The sequence below is a fragment of the Phascolarctos cinereus genome, unplaced genomic scaffold (assembly GCF_003287225.1).
Source record: "Phascolarctos cinereus isolate Bilbo 61053 unplaced genomic scaffold, phaCin_HiC Scaffold_2;HRSCAF=192, whole genome shotgun sequence".
In the NCBI taxonomy this organism is placed as follows: Eukaryota; Metazoa; Chordata; class Mammalia; order Diprotodontia; family Phascolarctidae; genus Phascolarctos; species Phascolarctos cinereus.
The window spans coordinates 44048335-44070274 of record NW_027555625.1 but is presented as its reverse complement, the minus strand read 5'-3'; the positions used below and the strand labels follow the sequence as shown (position 1 = coordinate 44070274).

Below are 21940 nucleotides of genomic sequence, written 5' to 3'. Positions count from 1 at the left end.
TTTTCCCGCCCAGAAGTTCAAATGAAATGGAGGTGGGATGAGCCCATTTCCGCACAGCCTTTTAGGGGGCGGGCCGTACAGTGATGGAAAGATCCGGCCACCAAACGGAGGGAAGTCTCTGAGCTTCCCAACGACCTGGCGGACCAGTCTGTGAAGAGCCCCCCAGAAGAGCCAATCAGAGTGCCTCTGTGCCTGACTCCTCCGACCAATGGGAGAAGAGGAGATGAGATTGGCTGGAGGCTGGAGACCATCCTCCAATGGGAGTTGGCGACGGTGGCGGCTGTGATGGCGGTTGTAGCGGCTGCAGCGGCGGCGGAGGCGCGGCGGCGTCTCCGGGAGGCCCAGGCCTGAGCTAGCTTGGGAGCCCGGGATCCCAAAGGCCTACGTGCGGCGGCGACAGGTAACGAGCGGGGCGGGGCCGAGGTTCCGGGGCTCCTCCTACCCCCGGGTCTGGCGCCTCGCGGCCTCGGCTGTCCTGCAGACCCGGGCCCGGGACCGCGGAGAGGCCGCGGTAGGCCTCAGTTTCCACGTGTGTCAAATGGGGCCGCAGGCCTGCCAGGCCCCTTGTCCGGTCCCAGCCCGAGTGGCGCAGGCCCCGTGGGAGGTTGCGGGCCTCAGGAGTAGAGAAACCTGGGGCCAGAACCCACCGCGGCGGACAACGGCCGTGGGGCCCAGGCCGAGCCCAACACCGACACCAAGCATTCATTAAGCGCCTACTGCGTGCCGGACACCGGGCTGAGTGCTGGGCATCCAGAGAAAGGTGATAGGCAGGAAAGGAAGTGTGCATTCATTACACACCTTCTGGGTGCAGGCACTGTGTTAAGCACTGGGGATACAAATACAGGCAAAAAGACAAACCCCAAAACAGCTAAAACACCCACCTCTGCCCTCAGAGAGCTTACACTCTAACGAAGGAGGCAACGTGAGAACGACTCTGTTCCGACCAGCTAGGGGCAGTATAAGCTGCAGAGAAGCGGTAGAAGGAAGGCAGCAGTAGGGGATGTCAGGAGAGGCTTCTTGCAGAAGGTGGGATTTCCAGGGACCCACAGGAAGCCAGGAGATGGGGGATGGGGGGAGACATCCAGTGAAAGGAGATGGAGGGTCTTGTGGGAGGCTCAGCCTCGTTATCAGAGGACTGGCTGGGAGGGATCTGGTTTATGAAGGGTTTCAGAAACCAGACAGTGGGTTTTATGTTGATCCAAGAGGTAAGAGGGTGGGCTGGAGTTGATTGACCTGGGGGGTGACCTTACTTTATTTAGGAAGTTTTATTTTTATTTTTATTTAGGAATACTTTATTTTAGCAGCTGAGTGATTGGAATGAGATCAGAGTCAGGAGGCAGAAAGCTGTTGTACTTGTCTCGGAGTGGATTGTCACAGGAGAGAAAGGGGCGCCTGACCAAGACTTGTTGGGAAGATAGAGGGTTGTATGCGTGGGGTGACCCCCAAGGCTGCCTGGGAAGAGGATGGTTCCTTCAGCTGTAATAGGGAGGTTCTGAAGAGGGGAACAGTTTGGGGCAAAAATAATGAGTTCTGTTTTAGACTTGTCCAGTTTAAGATGTCTAGGGGACAGCCGGTTGTGATGTGAGACAGGAGGCCAGGGGAGACCTTCAGCTGGGTGAGTCCGTGGAAGATCACCAATCTTAATCGCATGGAGAGAAGAGATGGGACAGAGCCTTGGGAGATACTGTCAGGTATTGGGAAAGACCTGGATGATGGAGGAGTGGTCAGACAGGCAGGAGGAGAGACAGGAAAGAGAGATGGCATCAAAACTTGGAGAGAAGAAAGGGTCAAGGAGAAGACAGTGATCTGTAGCATCCAAGGCTGCAGAAATGTCCAGGAGATGAAGCTTGGGCTACTAGGGGTCATTGGTGACTGGGCATACTGCAGAGAGTCCAGGAGAGAGGGGGGAGTTTGCAGGTGACCTTCTGGGGAGGAGATGTAGAGGGCAGAGGGATTGAAGGGGGGTTTCAGAAGGAATAGGGAGGTGGTGAGATTTGGCAAAGCATGACTGCTGGGTGACCAGGTGGGAAAAGGGGTCAAGAGTAACCAGTCGTGTATAGTATGGGCCACCAGGTGGTGCCATGGTGCATAGAACCTGGAGTCAGGAAGACCTAAGTGCAAATCCGGCTTCAGACACTAGCTGTGGAACTCTGGGCAAGTCACTTAACCCTGTTTGCCTCAGTTTCCTCTTCTAGGGGCATACTAGCACTTACCTCACAGAGCTGTGTTGAGAATCAAATGAGATGATTTACGTGAAGCACTGCATAAATGCTGGTGATTGTTGTCGTCATTATTGTGGCCAAGACCAAAGAGAAGAAAATTAAGGTTGTGCGTCCTGGGGAACAGGCAGGGATGGAGGGATGAAGTCAGAATTAGGACGAGGAATGAGTTTATGAGAAACAAGGTCAAGGGAGAGTTAGAAAGATAGGAATTTGTGATTAGAGAAAGGAATTTCAGAGTTGGAATCACAAATGTAGCACAATTATGGGTCATCAAGGCTATGACTGTCCTGAGATGGACTGAGGTTTTTTCATAGGATGGCCTGGGAATCCAAGATGTTTTGAGATGTCTCTATGTGCGTGGGAGACCCCAAGTATGAAAGCAGGAGGTTGGATAGAGATGAAGACTATGTATCAGGTAGTGGATCTCTTGAGAAAGCAGGGAGAATTACCAGCAGAAGAGTAGATGCTACTGTGATGATCTGGGCAGGGTGAGACAGACAGGTGGATAATAGATCTCAGAGGGAGACGGTTACTTAGTGTTTATGGCAAAGGGACGGTCTAGAAGCACTTGTCAGGAGCAAGGATTGTGCTGGCTCCCTCTGGCCCAGAGTTTGGGGAATAATAACTGAAGAAGTACCTCGCACTCAAGAGAGTGGCTATGAATGTAAAAAGGTTAAAATCTAAAAGTGCTCACAGTGTCATGCTTGTGATTTGATGGTTTTTAGAGTAAGCTGATTATCCTTCCAAGCTTTTGGTTTTGATAAACTGATTATTTCTGCTTTGAAAGCTATAAATTCTGATTTTTGTTCCTACCTAAGGCATCTTGGTGAGCCAGCCTCCAAGACAAGAAACCTGAGTTCAAGTCCTGCTTCTGAAAGATAAGGCTGTCTGAACTAAAAGTTACTTACTTAAACCTTTCAGCACTTGAGGTCAGAGGTGTCAAACCTGCTTGCAGCATGGCCAGCTGCAAAATTTTTAATATAGTCTGAACCAGATTAAAATACAATTGAGAAATGTTTAACAAAATAAATAAGCATCATACAACATAGATAAGTTAACTTGTGGTTTTCTAAGTCGTCCTATGGCCTGCAGGAATCCATTTCTCTTTGAGTTTAAGTTATCAGTCCTATCCCCCCCCCAGCTCTACTCCCCCTAGCTCTTGATACTCCTGAAACCACAGATCCAATCTATCTCTCTCCCTAATTTCTCCTCTTAAGGATTTTGGTTCTCTTTTGCACCATTTTGGCATTTCTTATTTTTCCTTATTCTCTTAGAATTTTACTGGATTCTATGTTCCTCTAGTATTGTTTCACTTTCCTTGGTCTTATAATATTTGTCAAGAGTCATATTCTCTTTGAGGATCTAGTACTTCTCTTTCCTTGTAGTTTTAGGAACCTCTCTTTTGATCTGCTCCTGCTCTTGATTGATTTGAATGTTCTTCCTCTTGAAATCTTTGGTTTTAGAGATTTTTTTTCCCTTGTATTCATTCCTCCATCACTCACCTTCTGATTCTTTGCTGCTTTAATGGGTACGCCCCCAGAGTTAGAGTGCGCAGCTTCTCCAGCTTTATTCCATGTTGGGGGGAACCTCACTGACCTAAGTCTCTGCCTTGAGGCGTTTCCAAAGAGACAGCTGTGGCTGGCATTCCACCTGGTTTTTAGTGCCCTTTCCTTCGGGCCCCTTGCAGCCACTGATCCCATTACCCGGTTCATCATTAACCATCTCCCTTTTCTTCTCTGGGTGGCTGAATCACCATCTGGACATTTCCTCAGGGCTGAGGGATTCTGGCCAGAGTCTCTGCAGTTTTGGGGGTCTCTAGGATAGGGACCATCCCAGCCAGAAGGCAGCCCGGTTTCCTCTCACTCTTTCTTCACATGGCTGGGCAGAATTAACATCTGCCTTTCAGGATGGAGAGTGTGCAGAGGTTTTCTGCTGAAAGAGGAGAATCTCGATGTGGGTCCCCAGCACAAGCCGTGGTGGGTTGAGAAGATGGCGGCTGGTGGAGGAGGGATGCCAAGAGTGCTTTAAGGATTAGCCCTTAATGTCTGGTGTTGATTCATGGGTTCTCTCTCATCCTGTGCATTTAGCTGTCACTACTCCGTGTCACACACTCCCTTTGGCATTTATGTGGCCTGTCTTCCTGGGTCAGCCAGCCACTGGCTTGAAAATGAAAGCCTCCCAAAGCAGCATGGACCTCTGCTGAAGAGCAGCTCTGAAAGACTAGACTTAGTGGAACCAATGGCACGGCATTGTATGTTTACTTTGTATGTATTTTTATCTCTTTTTTTAATCTGTTATCATTTCAGCAATGGCTCAAGAAGAAATGGACATTGACCTTCAGGTGGTAGAAGGAGGTCCTGCTATGGAACATCGGGAGGAGGCCTCTGCTGACCCATTCATTGGGCAGGTGGATGCCCCTCTGCTTCCTGGTCCTCAGGTGCCCATCGAAGTGACCGAAGAAGTTGTGTCATCTGCTGAGGAGAATGTGGACCTCGGTGCCGCGGCAGGAGAAGATACAGTAGGATCTGATGTCAATCCCATCCTCCCAGAGTCTGCCCTGAACTCTGTGAACAGCTTTATTGACAGACTGCAGCAGCTGCATGGGGTGCTGGGCCTCTTGAGGCAGCCCTCCCAGCAGATGACGCAGTCAGTGCGAACGAGGAGGAGGACAGTCCGCCTGCAGAGGAGGGCAGGAGGGTCTCAGAGGACTGTGGACTACAGGTAAGAGGCAGGGCCCCGCCCACACAACCGGACCGGGGTGCAGAGACTATACTTTTTCACCCGCTGTGCCCGGGGAGACATCCAGCTTCACACTTTTTGGCCAAAAGACAATCCAGGTGTTTTCAGGTGGGATGATTGTGTTCATCTGGCAAAGCGTATCCTGGAAATCCATTTACCAACCCAGGGGCCCGGATGGGCGGATTTCAGTCAGATTATTTTCAGTCCTTTTAAAACACTGGAGGAAAGTAGCCTAGTGTTGTGGAAAGAGTCAGTGACGTTTGGGGTAAGTCCTAGCCCCTGTAAATTTGGGCATCTATAAAATGAAGAAGAGAACATGGCCCAGGCTGAAGTAATGTATGTAACAGTGCTTTGGGGATGCAGACCTGCAGGGATCCCTTGTATCAAGGTCAGAGATCCTCGTTTGTGTCAGGGACCCCCTTGGCAGTTGGGCCAGTGAAGTCTGTGGACCCCTTCTCAGAGCCACTTTTTTAAACAAGTACGGAAATGCTAGTTTTCAGTTAGAGGTCAGTGAAAATGTAAATGATATTTTTTTTTCCTGAAATTTACCTGTGAACTCTAGATGAAGAATCCCTGACCTAGATGCTATTGCTCCCCTTGCATGAATTGATACATTTCTTGTAGGTTAAAAATACTTCCCAGCTTTGAATTGAAGTCTTCAGGGGTAGGGATGAATTACTTTGTTTAATAATCCCCCAATAGGGGCAGCTAGGTGGTGCAGTGGATAGAACACTGGCCCTGGAGTCAGGAGGACCCGAGCTCAAATGTGGCCTCAGACACATAACACTTACTAGCTGTGTGACCCTGAGCAAGTCACTTAACCCCATTGCCTAGCCAAAAAAAAATAACAACAATAATAATAATCCCCTAATAAATAAGTGTGTCCTGTCTAGTCATCTTTCTGGGGCCCTAAGGCTGGAGTGGGGAGAGGGAGAGTTCTAGAAAGAAAATTATGTAAGGTTATGAGTTAGTTTTGAGTGTATTCTTCAGTATGAAAACATTTACCGCTCTCTGCACTTGAGAACATGCTATGAATTTGAAAATAATTTCCCTTTATAACTTTCTGTCTGGACTAGTCTTACCAAGAGGTAGGTGTTCTATAAGTCTTGATAGATTATTGTGTAGTACAGTTATTATGCATTACTTTTCTGCTAAGACCTTCCTTCTTTATTAAGTGGTTACACTTTTGTATAATGTGTGTGTGTGTACGTATACAAATATACATAGATGCATATATATGTGTGTATATGAAGGTTGCACCTCCATAAAACCCTGCACTGATTCCTCATCATGTCGTGGAGGTAACCGTGGCTTTGGGGACATCACCTGTAGTGTACAGGCTCTGACAGTTCTCTGGGTTAGAGCAGCTTTGGGTCTGATCCCAGCCTCAGATCATGCCTGTCTTCTAAGTACCACCAGCAGGTTGGCCTCTTGGTAATGGATTTTAGCGGCTCTGGCCACCCGTGGATCAACATAGGAAACTGCCTTCTGCAGGGCCATTGACAGCGTGATGGAAGAGGAGGTCGAGGGTGCTTAGAGTCAGACTGCGAGTAAGCGCAGTAAACTGGGCTTTAGACGCGATGCCTTGGCCCAGCCCCTGAGTGGAAACAAGCCCAAGCCATCTTGGTGTTCTCCCCAACATAAAACTAGGAGTTAAATGGCGGCTGCAGGCTCCTCTGGAAGAAGCGACTCCTCAGCAGAGTTGGGTTTGTTGTGTGTCCGAGAACCACGTCGTGGTAGTGTACGTGGTCATCTGTGACCCTGCTCGTGCTACGTGTTGGCAGAAAGGCCCCAGAAGAGTTAGCCAGAGCCTCCGTGCCAACCACTTTACAAAGAGGCAGGAGAGACCTATGAAGAACTCAGGAAGAATTCTCTAATTCAACGTCAGGGTAAAAATGGGCCATGGGAAGAGGGGAGCAGAAACAGTGTTGGAAAAGATGGTTCAGGAGAAAGACATGAATGAGACCAAAGACCTCACCCCCATCTATCAAGACAACTCTTTTTTTAATGAAACATTAACTGTAGCTATATTCAACAGAATATGGATATAACCAAAAGGTTTTCATTATAAGACATACATTTGAGAGCTACTCCTCCAACAACCCATCCTGACACGAATCCTCTTATCCTAAAAGTTATCCTTCACAGCCAAAAAAATCCTTCATCCTCAGAATCTCCACAGCTTCCTCTTGTGGATTTCCTCCATTGAAACTTCTTTCCCAGATTTTCTCCTGAACCATTTGAGCGTTTATGAAGTCCCAGAAGCACTGTGCAAGGCACTGGGAGTACAAAGAACAAAATGAAAGTCCTGACCACAAAGAGCTTCCATTCCATCGAGGGAGACATTGTACGCTGAAATAGCTGCACAGTGATTGTAAGGCATCTACTTGGGTGGGAAGAACCATCAAGGTGCCAAGTAAAGAGTGAAAACTTGAACAGAATTTTGAAGGAAACGAAATGGTTTTGTTTGTTTAGTGGGGGGAGTATATTCCAGACACGGAGTTGAGAGTTTGGCTGGACCATAGAGTGTGTGAAGGGCAGTAATAGATTGTAAAGGTTGATTGGGACAGGGTTGGTTGTGAAAGATTTGAAAAGCTAAGAGAAAATCTTGTATTTGGTCCTGGAGGCAATAGGGAGCAATTGGAGTTTCCCGAGGAGGAAAGTGACCTGACTAGACCTTCACTCTAAGGATAGGGTGTAGAGGATGGCCTGGAGAGGAGAGAAACTTGAGGCCAGGAGACTGAGTAGGAGAATATTGCAGCAGTCCAGGCAAGTGATGACAGACCTCATAGGGGCTGCCCTGGGAGCAGAGAAGGGCGTGGAGGTAGAAGTTACTGACTGTGGGAGCTGACTGGGTAAGGGTAAACCTGAAGTTGTGACCCTGGGTGATGGGAAGAATGGTGGTGCTCTTGGAAGATGGCAGGGGCACATAGGAAATAAAGGGAACCGGTTTGTTTTGGACATGTTGATTTTGAGATGTCTCTAGGATATCCCAGGGTTACTTAGCAGGCATTTGGTGGGGAGAGATTAGGGCCAGATCTGTGGATTGGGAAGCTGTCTACACTCTGCTGCTGCTGGTGGTGTTTTTCAGTTGTGTCCCATTCTTCGTGACCCCTTTTGGGGTTTTCGTGGCAAAGATACTGGAGTGGTTTGCCTTTTACTTCTCCAGCCCATTTTACAGATGAGGAAACTGAGGCAAGAGGGATTAAGTGACTTGCCCAGGGTCACACAGATTACACACAGATTTGAACTCAGCAAAATGAGTCCTCCTGACTCGAGGCCCAGCACTCTATCCCCTGTGCTACCTGGCTTCCCATCTACACCTGTACATATAGAGATGACAATTGAATCTGTGAAAACTAATAAGACACTGGGGAAAGTGTTGTTAGAAGAGGATCCCTTGCAGAGCCACTGGGACGTGTGAACATGGGCACTGGCCTAGGTTGGGGTGGGGCACGGATGGTGACCCGTCAGGGGTGACTGAGAAGGAACATCCTACCAGATGGGGAAGGAATGAAGAGGCCAGCGTTCGGGGTGCCTGTGAGGAAGGGGTGGTCACAGGGGCCGGAGTGTGCGTGGATGGGTCTGGGCTGGCTGTGGGATCAGTGCTTGAGGCAACAAATGGGGGTAGCGTCTGCCAGGGATTTGTGAAAGGCGGGGGGATATGGGGGGATGGTGTAGGGGCTGCAAAGTGGGAGGCTTGGAGAAATTTGCTCCTATTTGTAGCTAGCGGGTTGGGGGTGGGGGTCTTCTTCCTAGAGGACGTGGGAGGGACTTGGCAAAAGGGCACAGAGAAGAGGGTACGTTGTGGTCTTCTTGAGATTTCAGATCCTTCTATTCTTCCTGAGGTTTAGACTGGACATTGGACAGGGCCTCAGGTATTCTACAGTCTGGTCCCCTCCCTTGACAGATGAAGTCACTGAAGTCCAGAGAAGGGATGGGACTCGACTGAGCTCCCCCTTTTAAGACATCCCCAGCTGTCAGGACACCCCCACCCCCACTCCATGAAATAGTGAGGTCATGTGTAGCAAGAAGCCTGTGAGCTCTCTGTTCACACTGCTTTACAGATTCGAAAGTGGAGAGAGAGAAAGCTTACAGTTTGCTGCAGGGTATGCAGAAGTAGTAGGGCTGCAGCTAGAGACCTGGAGACCGCATGCTTCCCACAGGGAAGGCCTTTGGCAGGCTCCGGCGTCCTGGTATTCATCCTCTGTGCCTTTGGGATCTTTTCAGCCAAAGAGCATTTGTGGCTTTACTGGGCGCTGACAACGTGTCTAAGACCCAGGTGGATCCTCTGTGGCCCAGGATGGGCATGAGGCTTCAGGGCGTTGCACACGAAGTGAATACCCATTGCTTTTAATTTCCCAGTGGAGTGCCTAGAGTTCCTGGGCCTCCGAGGTCTCGACAAACCTTATTCTTAATTTCCTTAACAGTTCTGGAGGGCAGTAAGGTAGCCAGCTAGGTTTCTAGGTTATGTGCCTCTTGCTCGTTTCCCATATTGGCATAGTCTTCACTTTCTGACCCAGCCCCTGGGCAAGACTGTGTTGGAATTGCTGCTTTCTAGCAAAAGGTGGCTAAGTAACTCAGGAAGGACTGGCGCTTCAGGCTGGCCTACTGCGTGCTATCTTGGCTTGGCTGTGTGTGGCATACAGCATACCCGTGTGCCACCACAGCACCCTGGGCCTCCGGGAGCCCCTGCCCACCCCACTGAAAGTTTCTAAGTCATCATGGAGGCACCAGGTGTCCACACCAGCCTCACTAACTCTTGTCCTCCAGCAAAAGCAAGATACTGAAATGAGAAAGGAAGGCAGACTGGACCCTAGGCAGAATTTTTATGACACTTATCTTTTTCATACCCTCTTCTAACCTTTTACCTTTTCCTCCCTCTTTGTCCAAAATTATCCACTCTTTCCCTGGCCCCATCAAAACTGTCATTTCTTGTTTCAATACAACTCAGCTCAGAAAGCGATCTGATTAAACCAATCTGCTATAAAATTTGAATAACTGATGATTTTTCTTAACCTTCTTGAGGTTGCTTGTTCATCTAAATTGGTGTAGTTAGGGGCAGCAAGGTGGTGCAGTGGATAGAGCTCCAACCTTGGAGTCAGGAGGACCTGAGTTCAAATGTGTGCTCAGTTGATACTTACTAGCTGTGTGACCCTGGGCAAGTCACTTAACCGTGATTGCCTCAGCAAAAAAAAAATTTTTTTAAATTTTTTAAATAAATTGATGTAGTTTTAGGTAGTATGGGGAAGGGAGGTTTCCTTAAATCATATGTACTGTCCTGATTTGGTCTATTTACCCAGGCCCTGGGTAGGAAAAGGAATGATTGAGGCCCTCCAGGGCCCTCCCTCTGGCCATGTGCAGCTAAGGGCTGGGATTGGGCAGAATGGATCTGTTCTGAGTACTTTCTGAAGAAGCCTGGGTCCCTAAGCCAGGGGAGTCTGAGCAGCCAGGACTGCTACAAAGTGGCCCCGCCCTTCAGGGCGCACGGTCAAAGGACATGCTTTCTGTCCCAGACACCTGGATCTTCTGAATTATGGAGAGAGACCCCGTGAAATGATCCAGCTGTTTTGTTATTGTTGTTGTTGTTGTTGTCTGGTTAGGTAGTCAGGGTTAAGTGACTTACCCAGGGTCATACAGCCAGTAAGTCTGACATGTCTGAGGCTGAATTTGAACTCAGGTCCTCCTGAATCCAGGGCTAGTGCTCTATCCACTGTGCCACCTAGCTGCCCCATGATCCAGCCATTTTGGAGAGCAATTTGGAACTGTGTCCAAAGGGCTATAAAAATGTGCATACCCTTTGACCCAGCAATAGCACTTCTAGGGCTGTGTCCCAAAGAGATCAATCATACAGATGGGAAAAGGACCCACATGTACAAAAATAGTTATAGCAGCTCTTTTTGTGGTGGCAAAGAATTGGAAATGGAGAGGAAGCCCGTCAACTGGGGAATGGCTGAGCAAGTTGTGGTATATGAATGTAATGGAATACTATGGTGCTATAAGAAATGATGAGAAAATGGAAAGACTTATATGGTCTGATGCTGAGTGAAGTGAGCAGAACCAGGAGAACATTGTACACAGTAACAGCCACGTTGTGTGACGACTAATATTGATAGATTTAGCCCTTCTCAGCAATAGACATCTCCAAAGGCCTCATGTTGGAAAATGCTATGGAGTTTGAATGCAGATTGAAGCATACTATTTGCTGTTTTTTTCCTTCTGTTGTGTTTTGTTTCTTCTTTCTGGTGGTTCTTCCTGTTGATTCTAATTCTTACTTAAGACATCACTAATGTGAAAATATGTTTAATAGGAATGTATATATATGTGTGATATGTGTGTGCAGATTACACTCCATCTTGGGGAGGAGGGGGAGAAAAATTTAAAACTCAAAAGCTTATGGAAGTGATTATTGATAAAGTAAAATACATTAATAAAAGAAGGAAGGGGGGAGTCTCCAAGCAGCTTCCTGCTCCTCTGTGCACCTTATCCCACAGAGGCCCCTGGGGCTACTGGGTTTGCCAGTTTGACCTGCTCACTGTTGATGCCCAGTTGTCCATTCTGCACATAGTGATGGGTCAGGTTAATGTTATGTTTTATTTGGCTGCAATAAAAAATTCTTCAGGCGCAGTGAATAGAGCACCAGCCCTGGAGTCAGGAGGACCTGAGTTCAAATCCAGCCTGAGACACATGATACTCACTAGCTGCGTGATCCTGGGCAAGTCACTTAATCCTGATTGCCTAGCCAAAAAAAAATTTTTTTTTAATTCTTCACACATGCTCAGTCTTCATAATTTTGTTGCCTGTGTAACATACTTGTCTGTCCTTAACTTAAAAAACTGAGAGATTTATTGGAAGCTGGTGAAGGTGTTTAAGAACTTTATGGATGAAAGGATGAAAAGCTCTATTTAATATCCTTCTCTGTGTGTGTGTGTGCGTGTGTGTGCGCGTGTGTGTGTGCGTGTGTGTGTCTGATATATGTTCTTCTAAGAATGGATCTTCTTTTCTGGATCTCAAATAGAAAATAGAAACAAACCCTGTGAATTCTTCTTTAAGCTCTTCTTTAGCTCAGCTCTTTGAATAGGTACTTAGAAACTCCTATTTTTCCATGAGAAGCAGGCAAGCCATTAGAAAATGTAATTTTTCAATTGCGGATCATCTCTAAAAGTTCATCTGGGGATTTCTAAATATGACTCAATGACATAAAGGCAGCTATTAAAGCTAAAAGTGGGTCATTTTTTAATAATAGCACTTTTTAAGACATACCCTAGATAATTATTATGAAGTGCTCAAAGCACTTTGGGGAAAAAATGTATCAAAAAATATCAAATTAAAGTAGAAAGCGGGCCTGACTGACACGAGCCTTCCTGCTCACACCCTGCACAGTTTTAGCCAGGGCTGCTGGAGCAGCCAAAGGGCAGGAAGGGGACAGAGGACACCTAGACATTTTCCATCTTCTCCCTCCCCGTGCCAAGGTGCATTGTGGGTGCATGGCCAGAGAGCCATGACTGCCCCACCCCATCAGCCACTGTAGACCCTGCTCAGCCCTCTTGTGGGTCCCATTCTCAACTCTGTGAAGGGAACATTTAAGCGCTCCCCTTGACTAGGGACAATGTTGAGGCCTCTTGGAAGCATCCACTCCGTTAGCAGGGCCTGCGTCTCTCATGCTGTAATGTGGTTATTTTCCTGTGCAGATCAAGGGCACCACTGGACACATACTTTCGGGTTAACAGGGTACAGCCAGTCCAGTTAGCAGACCCGTCCAATCCTGATGATGATGATGATGATGATGATGATGATGATGATGATGATGATGACCCTGGCTCTGAGGACATCCATGTGTCGAGTGTCTCTGACACAGAAAGTAACAGCTCCAGTGAGGATGAGGAGGTGGACATCCAGGACGAGGATCCAGACGCTGTTGGGCTTGGAGGTAGGTACTGTCCAGGTTGGGATTTGGTGGACCACGGCCCATTCTGGAGTTAACTTATGTTAAAGTCCCAGCTGGGGTCTTACCTCCATGTTTTCATTAAAGCCTTCCATTGTTACAGTGAGAGAGCTAGATTAGACAATGCCAAGTACACACTTATTTTGACCTGAGGTGTATGGTATTTATGGCACAATGATATGTTGGGTTTTTGTTTTAGAGAGCTAAAGAGGGACATGTTCATTTCTCCTATCTTAGAAGAAGTCAGTGACTTTTCTGGGTTTCTGACTTACTTTCATGTGTTAATATGCAAAGATCAAAGTAACTGGGGTCTCCTAAGTGTCCATCCTCTTATTAATCAGCAAGCTTTTATTTAGCACCTGTTATGTGCTTCGTAAAACACAAAGAATGAAGCCATCCCTACCCCTACTGCGCTGACATTCTAATGGAGAAGTCAAACAAGGATGTAGATACATGTACATATATGTGTGTAAAGAAGAAACAGAAGTTTAGTACAAGGTGGTAGAGGGAGGTACGGCAGCTGTGGGGATGAGGGTTTGGGCTGTGTCTTAGAGAAAGAGACTGGGGTAGAGGTGGAGGAGGAAGGGAATGAGAAGAATGCAGCACAGACAGGACAAAAGCATGGAGGAAAGAGGATGAGCCAGCTGTGCATCCCAAAGCAGAATGGGGAAGGAACACCCAGTGAGGCCACAGAGGTCGGCTGGGGCCAGGTTGGGAAGGGCTTTAAAAGCTGAACCGGCCCTAAAGGCAAGAGGGAGCCGTGAAGGTTTATGGAGCTGAGCAGTCACATCGTCTGGTCCAGTATTGAGGACTTGGGCAGCTGTATCAAGGGTGGACTTGAGTGGGGAGACGTTCAAGGCCATAGTCTAGGCAAGAGGTCAGGAGGCCCACAACTAAGGTAGGGAAGGGAAGGGTCAGATGCAGAAGAGATGGAAACAGCCAGCTCCCTAGCCCACTGATGGGCTGCATGGTACGGCCCCTGTGTCAGTGACTTCTTTTCTGTGCCTACCCACAGTTTCTGGAGAGGTTCCTGCAGAGGCCCTTCCAGAGGACCCTTTGGCCCAGCTGGAAGCTGCTCCTGCTGCTGGCGCAGAGTCCCCCCTCAAACAGGTAACAGATCCGTTCGGTCTTTCAAAAGAGCAAATGAGGGGGCCGGTGCTCAAAGCCGCCTAACCGAGGCATGCCTGCTTCCCTTCAGCAGTCCCCACTGAAGCCTGAACCCCTCCCTCCGCCAGCCGCAGCAGCAACGGGCCCCTTGGAGGAGGAAGACGGGGACACTTGTGCCATCTGCTTTGAACAGTGGACCAGTGCTGGGGACCACCGGCTTTCTGCACTGAGATGCGGGCACCTCTTTGGGTACAAGTGCATTTCCAAGTGGCTCAGGGGACAAGCTGGGAAATGTCCTCAGGTGCGTACCCTGCTTTCCTGGTACACGGGTGTAAAGTCTGCATTCTTTGCTTTGGGGAAGAGGAGTCAGGGCTCCCTGTGCCTGCCAAGCAGCAGCCTTGTGTGAAGACAGTCTCCAGGAGGCCCTGTGGGCACCTCCAAAGGTCATTCACACCATGCCACCAATGGCGGTGTGAGCCATTCTTTATTTCTGCTGCATGATGAGCAAGCCTCATCTTCTGTCCTTGGCCTCCAGAGAAGTGGATAGTGGTCCTTTGCTGCTTCTTGGATTGCCCTTGGACCACACTCCCCACAGAAGCTGCTTCAGAGCTCATCTTTCAGGTGATCTTGCCTTCTGGTCTGTTGTGGTTCTCATCTCCTTTGCTCTGGGCTCCGAAGAAGGAAGTGCCCTGCCTCTACACATGTCCTTGATCCTATCCCCCTTCCCTTTTTCTTCTACAGATCGCAACCTCAGTCATTGCCTGTCTCCTGGCTCCTTCCCTGCAGCCTACACACATTCTCAGGTCTCTCCTGTCATCCCCTCCACTGTTCGTCTTTCCTCCTAAAAAAGAGTGTCTGCCATGCTGCCTCCACAACTTTATAACCACCCACTTTTTATCCTGCCCTTGCAGTCTGGCTATCATTCCGACAGTCCTACCAGTTACTAAAGCTGATGACCTTTTTTCTGTCCTCACATTCCTTGATCTGTCCTTGGCTTTTGACACTGTACAGAGGGCCTCCCCCACATCCCCCATTCCCTTCTTTCCTGGCTTTTAGGATACCACTCTGCTGACTCTTCAGTCTTCTCTCTGTCTCCTCCTCTTTCTGAATGTGGGGAACTTTCCGGGCTCTGACCTGGGACCACTTCTTTTTTCACTCTTGGTTATGTCATGCAGCCTCATGGGTTTGGCCGTCCAAATTTATATGTACAGCCCTAATGTTTTGTCCTGGACTCCAACCCCACATTGCCAGCTGTCTGCTGGACCTCCACCCAAGTGTCCCGTTGTCTCCTCAGACTTGCTATGTCTGTCTCTTTTTCCTAAATCCATGCTTCCTCCAAATGTCTGGGTCCACCCCCACCGCCATCCTCTTCCTTCTCCTCATCCCAGCCAGAGGCCACCCTTATGGCTCAGAGTCATCCTGGACCTTCTCTCTCCCTTGTTTGTTGAACGAGCTGGATGTTTTTGCATCGGTTTAGACCAGTTGTGCCCCGGACCCCTTTGGCCTGTGGGCCCTTCTTCCCATGCTGTCAGTAAATGATAAAATAGAATGCGCATGGTTCCAGAAGGAATCCGTGATATTGAAGTGCAGTTATCAGAATGTTCTCAAAAGAAGTCGACAGGCCCCAGGTTAAGGGCCTCTGGCGTAGACCATTGTCCATTGCCTCCTCTTGGCCTGGCAGAGCCCTCGGGCTCTTGGCAGCCAGGTTCTGCCACACTGCCGAAGGCTTTAGGTGCCATTTCAGTGGTCGCTAGAATAAGACCGGGCAGCCGCTGTCGAGCATTAGGGAACGGCGCCATCGCTTTGGAAAGATCACAGCTTCAGGATCCAGAGGTTGGGGGAGGGATCGTGCTTTGGGATGTTCTGCCAGTGACTGGCATCCAAGAAGTAGAAGAGAGGAAATGGGAAACGTATGGAAGGCCCCGGATGAGGCAGCTTCCTCCTCGGTAAAGCAAGGGAGCTGGATTAGGGGGGCCACTAAGGCTCCTTTCATCTCTAACCCTGAGGTCCTGTGGTCCTAAGGGTAACCGGAGAAGGTTGGCTAACAAGAGTGTGGGGCGACAGAGGGTCAGCCTGAGCCCACAGAACCTGAGAAGCCGAGAAGTCTGGGTGGTGCCTTGGGTAGAGCCTCTGAGCTCAGTGGAAGGCCTGGCCAGAGGGGTGAGAAGAGGGGAGTGGGCAATGACAGCCACCTGTGCCGCGCAGCGTGAACTCTTCACAGGGGCTGCTTCACCAGCCCAGGCAGTGCCGCGTGTACGGGGGCCCCCGAGGTCACTGATGGAGCGGCACCTGCCTTTAGATAGTGAAGTGGCTGCTGAAGCACCGGTACCTCTGGTTGTGTGGGTTGGGTGTGAATCAGGAAGGAGGAGTCCTCCTTTAACGACATTAATGCTTTTCCTTCATTCTCTTTAGTGCAACAAGAAAGCCAAACGCTCAGACATTGTGGTTCTCTATGCCCGAACCCTAAAAGCCCTGGATACCAGTGAACAGGAGCGCATGAAAAGGTAGAAAGAAAGGGGTCTGCTTGTCACGTTCACCTTTGATTCTCTGCTGGCATTTCTTAGGAAACAGGTTGGCACAGTGGGTAGCACTCTGAATTTGGGAGTCAGGGAGACCCAAGTTCAAATCCTCCTTCAGAAATTTCCTTAGCTGTGTGACTCTCTCAAAGTCACTTAATTTCAGAGCCCCTTAAATGTGGATAACAATTTCACCTCCTTTCCCAGGCTGTTGTGAGAATCAAAGAAAGAACACCTGTGAAGCACTTTTGTGCCTTAAAGTGCCAGATAAATCTCAGCTCAGTAATGTTATTACTCACTGTTGTTAAAATGAGCTCCCGTGGGTTTAATGATCACCTCTATGGGGATGTATTCAGCCCTCGTCTCCAGGACCATGTTGTCTGCCAGGAATCTCCATCAGAATGTCCTGGGAGCATCTCAAACTCACTGATATGTACAGAGCAGAATTCTTCATAGTCCTCCCAGCTTCCTCTCTGCTCCGGTCAGGGCCACCAGCCACCTCTGTTTACCCAGGTTCACGACCCCAGACTCACGCTTTCCTCTTCCTCCTCCCCTCCCCTCCATTGTCAAGAGTGGACAGTTCTAGTTACACAGTACCCTCGCCGCCCCACGCCCCGCCCCAGCCATCACTCGCATCTCATCCTCTGTCACCTCTTGCCGGGAGGCATCAGCCTCTTCATTGTTCTCCCTGTTTCTGGCCTCTTCTCCAGTCACGGTGCCTAGCACTGTGTAAATGTTGACTATTATGGTTATCTTTCTCAAATCTGCCAAATTGATATTCCCAAAATACCTACCTGAACACGCCACTCCCCAGCTCGGGCATCTTCCGTAGCTTCTAGGATAAAATGAAGGCAGAATCGTGGTTTGACCGTGGGAAGGGACAAAGCAGCCATCTGGTCCAGCCCAGACCAGAAGGAAATCCCCACTCCACCATAACCCAAGCAGTGTGGTCATCCAGCTTTGCTTGAAGAGCCTCCTGAAGGCGCCTTTCCCACTATGATGGAGAAGATTTTCCCTTTGTGGAGTTTATGACTTGAATCTGGTATTGAAGGCCCTCTATGACCTCCCTTCCCCCACCCAGTCCTCTTCAGGCACTGTCCTATTTCCTGCTACCATGCCTTTGCCCACCCTGTGCCCCTGGCCTGGAGTCAGTCACCTGTGTACATGTTGTATACCCGCAGTAGAGTGTAAGCTCTGTGAGGGCAGGGATTCTTTCCTTTTGTTTTTGTACCTTCCCTCACTTGCACCTAGCATAGAATAGGAATTTAAGAAGTGTTTTTGAGTTGAATCCACATTATTATTTCTGCATCCTGATCTTGGTCTCAATGGGATGAACTTGAGGTGTGTGTGCATGTGTATCAGGACTCAGACGTCATGACATGTGTGGGTCTCTGTGATTCAGTTCAACAGACATGCCTCGGGTTCCAGTTTTGTGCTGTGCACAGGTGGGGAGGGTATGAGGACAGAAAGGCTGTGATGGCAGCCACCTATGTCACTCCGGTGGGCGATAGAACATGTACACAGATGAACACACTCCTCACTGCAGCCCCATGGAAATTTAGCATGTTCCCTAGTGGCTGCCTTTTCCTTTCTTCCTCCTGAATTCCCTGAGCCCCCTCACAGCCGGCCACTCTGTCGGCAGGGGCCCAGCACCCAGAATGGAGGGCGGGGACGAGCCGGACAGCGCCTGGGATGATGACCTCCTTGGAGCACGTTCCCCATTTCACTGCCTGGTGAACTCACATTGCATTCAGCTATTCTGTTAGAACTGTGATGCTGCTGAATATGATGTTTGAAGAGTGAGCTGGTACTAGGAATTCTAAAATACCATGAAAGGACACAGAAAATTTTTTAATGTGCTATACCCTTATACAGGGACCAGCCTCCTGGAGGGCAGGTTTTCTGATGTACTTGCTTCCCCCTGCTAGAGAGGGGGTGGGATTCGGATGTAGAATGTTGTCTATACAGTCAGATTCATTTGCCAAGTTTGCTTTACTGTTTTTCTTTGTTTTAAGAGAGGGCTCTTGGGGGCACCTAGGTGGCGCAGTGGATAGAGCACCAGCCCTGAAGTCAGGAGGACCTGAGTTCAAATGCAGCCTCAGACCAAACACTTGACACTAGCTGTGTGACCCTGGGCAAGTCACTTAACCCCAATTGCCTCACCAAAAAGAAAAAGAGAGAGGTTGGGAAGGTTTCTAAGAGCCCCCCAGCAGACTTAATATTTTGTTGCAGCTGGAATTTTTTGAGTAGGGGAATGGCCCGGTGAGTTCTGCGCTTGAGCATCCCTTTGGCCACCAGGTGGAGGACAGGCTGGAATGGGGCCAGACTTGAGACAGGGAGACCACGTAGAAGGCACTTGCAAGATTTAAGTGGTGGTGATGTGAACAGAGAGGAGTCAGATGCAGGAAATATTGATGGGGTAGAGACAGCAAGGCTTAAGAACTGAGTGGATAGGGGAGGTGAAGAAGAGTGAGGCATCAGGGATCATGCAGAGCTTATAAACCTGGGAACATGGGGGTTCTCTCAACTGGTGGGGTTTGAGGAAAAGACAATGAGCCCTTTTTTTGGACGTGGTGACTTAGAGATGTCTTCAAGAAATCCATTTTGAAATGTCCCATAGTTCTGGAGATGACAGATTTCTAGGAGGTGTCTGCTTAGAAATGGTAATTAAACCCATGGGAGCTAATGAGGGAGAGTTCAGAGAAAGAGCCCAGGATAGGGACCTGGGGTGCCCCCACAGTTAGTGGGGGTGACATGGATTGTGAACTAGCAAAGGAGACTGAGGGGTGATCAGACAGATGGCAGGAGAGCCAGGAAGTGTCACAGAAACCCAGAGTCAGCAGTGTTAAAAGCAGCATAGAGGTCGAGAAGACCATCCAGTTTTGTTTTTGAGAGATCATGCTTAACTTTGGAGAGAGCAGGTTCAGGGGAGTGAGGTGTTTGGGAGCCAGTCTGCAAAGGGTTCAGGAATGAATGAGGGGGAGGAAATGCCTAGATGGGTTTGTCTAGGAGTTTGTCTGAGAGAGGGGAGATGCAGGACAGTTGGCTTAAGAGTGTGGAAGGACATACTGATGCTGTTTTTAAGGATCAGAGAGCTGTGTGCACGTTTGAAGACAGTAGGAAAGGAACCAGTTGATAGGAAGAAGATGAAGATTATACAGGGGAATGATTAAGGAGGGAAAGACTGCTATAAAACCAATGACATCAAACAACTTTTAGAAGTAGCTGTGGGAAGCCAGAGAGGAAAATCCTTTTGTGCAATGACAGTGTGGACGTGTGGGACACAGGAAACATCATCGTTCTCTAAGGATTGTGCGACTGTGCTGCGGTGGGGGCATTCACGTGTAAAAGAGATGCTTTCGTAATGACTGCTTGGTGCTGGCTTCTCTTTCTAGTTCCCTGCTCAAGGAGCAGATGCTGAGGAAGGAGGCTGAGTTAGAATCAGCCCAGTGCCGGCTCCAGCTGCAGGTCCTCTCAGATGAATGTAACAAGCTTCGAAATCATGTCCAGGTGGGTACCTCACCCCTTTAATCCACGGCATTTTTGGAATAGGGACGAAACAGGAGTCTTTCTAGTAGCTGGGCATAGTCTTCAGCTTAATAAGCATTTGTTAAGTGCCAGAAACTGCTAGATGCTAGGCGTCTACACACCAAAACCAATCCCCATCTTCAAAGAGTTTAAAGTCTACTGGGGGAAAACAGGTACATAGATTAAACAAATACAAAATAATGAGGGGGACGCCTAGGAATCGATCAACGAGCATTTATTAAGCACTTACTGTAAGGAGAGAAGATACGCTCGGCGTGTCCAGGCCACAGTCTGTGCCAAGACAAGGGAATGGTAGATGGTATGTCAGAGAGAGAATAGCAGGTAAGCCCATTCAGCTGAGCCTCTTCATGGAGGTTGGCTCTGGACACCTGGGCTTTCGGTGGCAGAAATGCAGAGCAGTTTGCCTTTTCTCCTAGAGGCAGTAGAAACTGCTGAGGCTTCCTGGTCAGGCCTGTGCTTTAGGAATCAAGTTTGGCAGGTACCTGGAGGATGGATGGAAATGGGGAGCAGGGCAGAAAGAAGCTGCATACAGAATAAAGAGGGAGGCGGTGGTGGTATTTTGCAGGGGAGAGACAGAGAGAGAGACAGAGAGAGAGGGAGAGAGGAGAAAGCATGGCCATGGTGATGGGTCTAGAGGCAGAATTGACCATATTTGGTAGAGTGTCCAGCTTCACTGGGTTGTCGGGCTTCTGAGCCTCATTCTCTCACTCCAAAGCAGCCATGTTGAATTGGAATGTAAGGATTCCACCCTCCTTTAGGGCATCCTGTGACTGCCTAAACCTGGGTATGACAAAAGGATTAGCAAAGCCCGGCTGAAGAGGATCCCTTTGGCTTCCGTAGCACCTGTTTCAGGCCAGATTTCAGTGTGCACAGGGAGTTTGTCTGTCACAGACTGTGTCCTGTGCATCTCCTGAAGTTTCGGTAGTGGAGAGTGTGGCCAGTGCCAGGGTGCTCTTCATGCATTTTTGTGGTTAACTCCTCAGGAATTGAAGGTTCTTGTGGCTCAGCATGGGTCAACTTCTGCTCAGCCAGGCAGCTCCCAGCCGTGTTTCCCGAACTGTCTGCCTCTCAGCCAGAACCAGCACAAGTACCAGTTTCAGAAGGCCTTCACAGTGTCACAGGAAGGGAGGTGCCGCATCATGGCGTACTGTGACTCCCTGAGCTGCCTGGTGGTGTCCCAGCCCTCTCCTCAGGCCACCTTCCTTCCTGGTAAGCAGACTGAAACCTTGGGCTTCAATGGTCATTATCGATGCCTTTGATTCTTGTTTTCAGGTCCCATAGTGGAAAGGAGCTGGGGCCAGGTTGTGAAGAGTTTTGTAAGCTAACCAAGAGTTTATTTCTTAGCCTGGACATAGCAGAAAGCCCCTGTAATTAGGTGAGGAGGGCTCACCTGGTCAGACCTGTGCTTTGGCAGCAACCATGGAAAGGATGGACTGGAATGGGAAGACACTCACCCCTCCACCAGGAGGTGGTTGCCAGAATCAAGGAAGAAATGCTTAAAGGCCTGAACTAAGGGGGTAGCTGCATAGCTGTGGTCATGGAGAGAATGCCAGAGTTGTTGTGAAACAGCAAGTCTTGTGGGTACCTCTCACTGACCCATTTTATATAGATCTTTTTAGTACAATAATCTGATTTTATTGTTTCTTTCTTTTCATACTGCTCTCTTTAGCACTCTCTGGCTTCTCATTCTTTGGCAGGAGCAAGGAGAATGTTAGATCACCTTTTCATTTTGAATCTATTTAAATATTTCTCCTATAAACAGCATATTGTTACTTACTGGTTTTTTTTTTCATCTATTCTGTGATTCTCTTTCTTCTTATTGAAAAGTTTAATCACTTTTTATTTGGCCTATAGGAAGGAAA

At 48.8% G+C, this 21940-nt stretch overlaps 1 protein-coding gene across 1 annotated transcript in view; it reads left to right on the top strand.

The window, feature by feature from the left end:
- The first annotated feature begins 271 nt into the window (after nt 1-271).
- The window catches only part of RFWD3 (ring finger and WD repeat domain 3), a 41704-nt gene continuing 20035 nt past the window's right edge, over nt 272-21940 (top strand). Inside the window, exons 1-8 of the mRNA XM_020963647.2 lie at nt 272-400; nt 4529-4943; nt 12653-12891; nt 13922-14016; nt 14105-14314; nt 16426-16517; nt 19925-20039; nt 21062-21287. Of these exons, the coding sequence (XP_020819306.1) occupies nt 4531-4943; nt 12653-12891; nt 13922-14016; nt 14105-14314; nt 16426-16517; nt 19925-20039; nt 21062-21287 (1390 nt within the window). The 5' untranslated portion in view covers nt 272-400; nt 4529-4530. The remainder of the gene's footprint in view (nt 401-4528; nt 4944-12652; nt 12892-13921; nt 14017-14104; nt 14315-16425; nt 16518-19924; nt 20040-21061; nt 21288-21940) is intronic.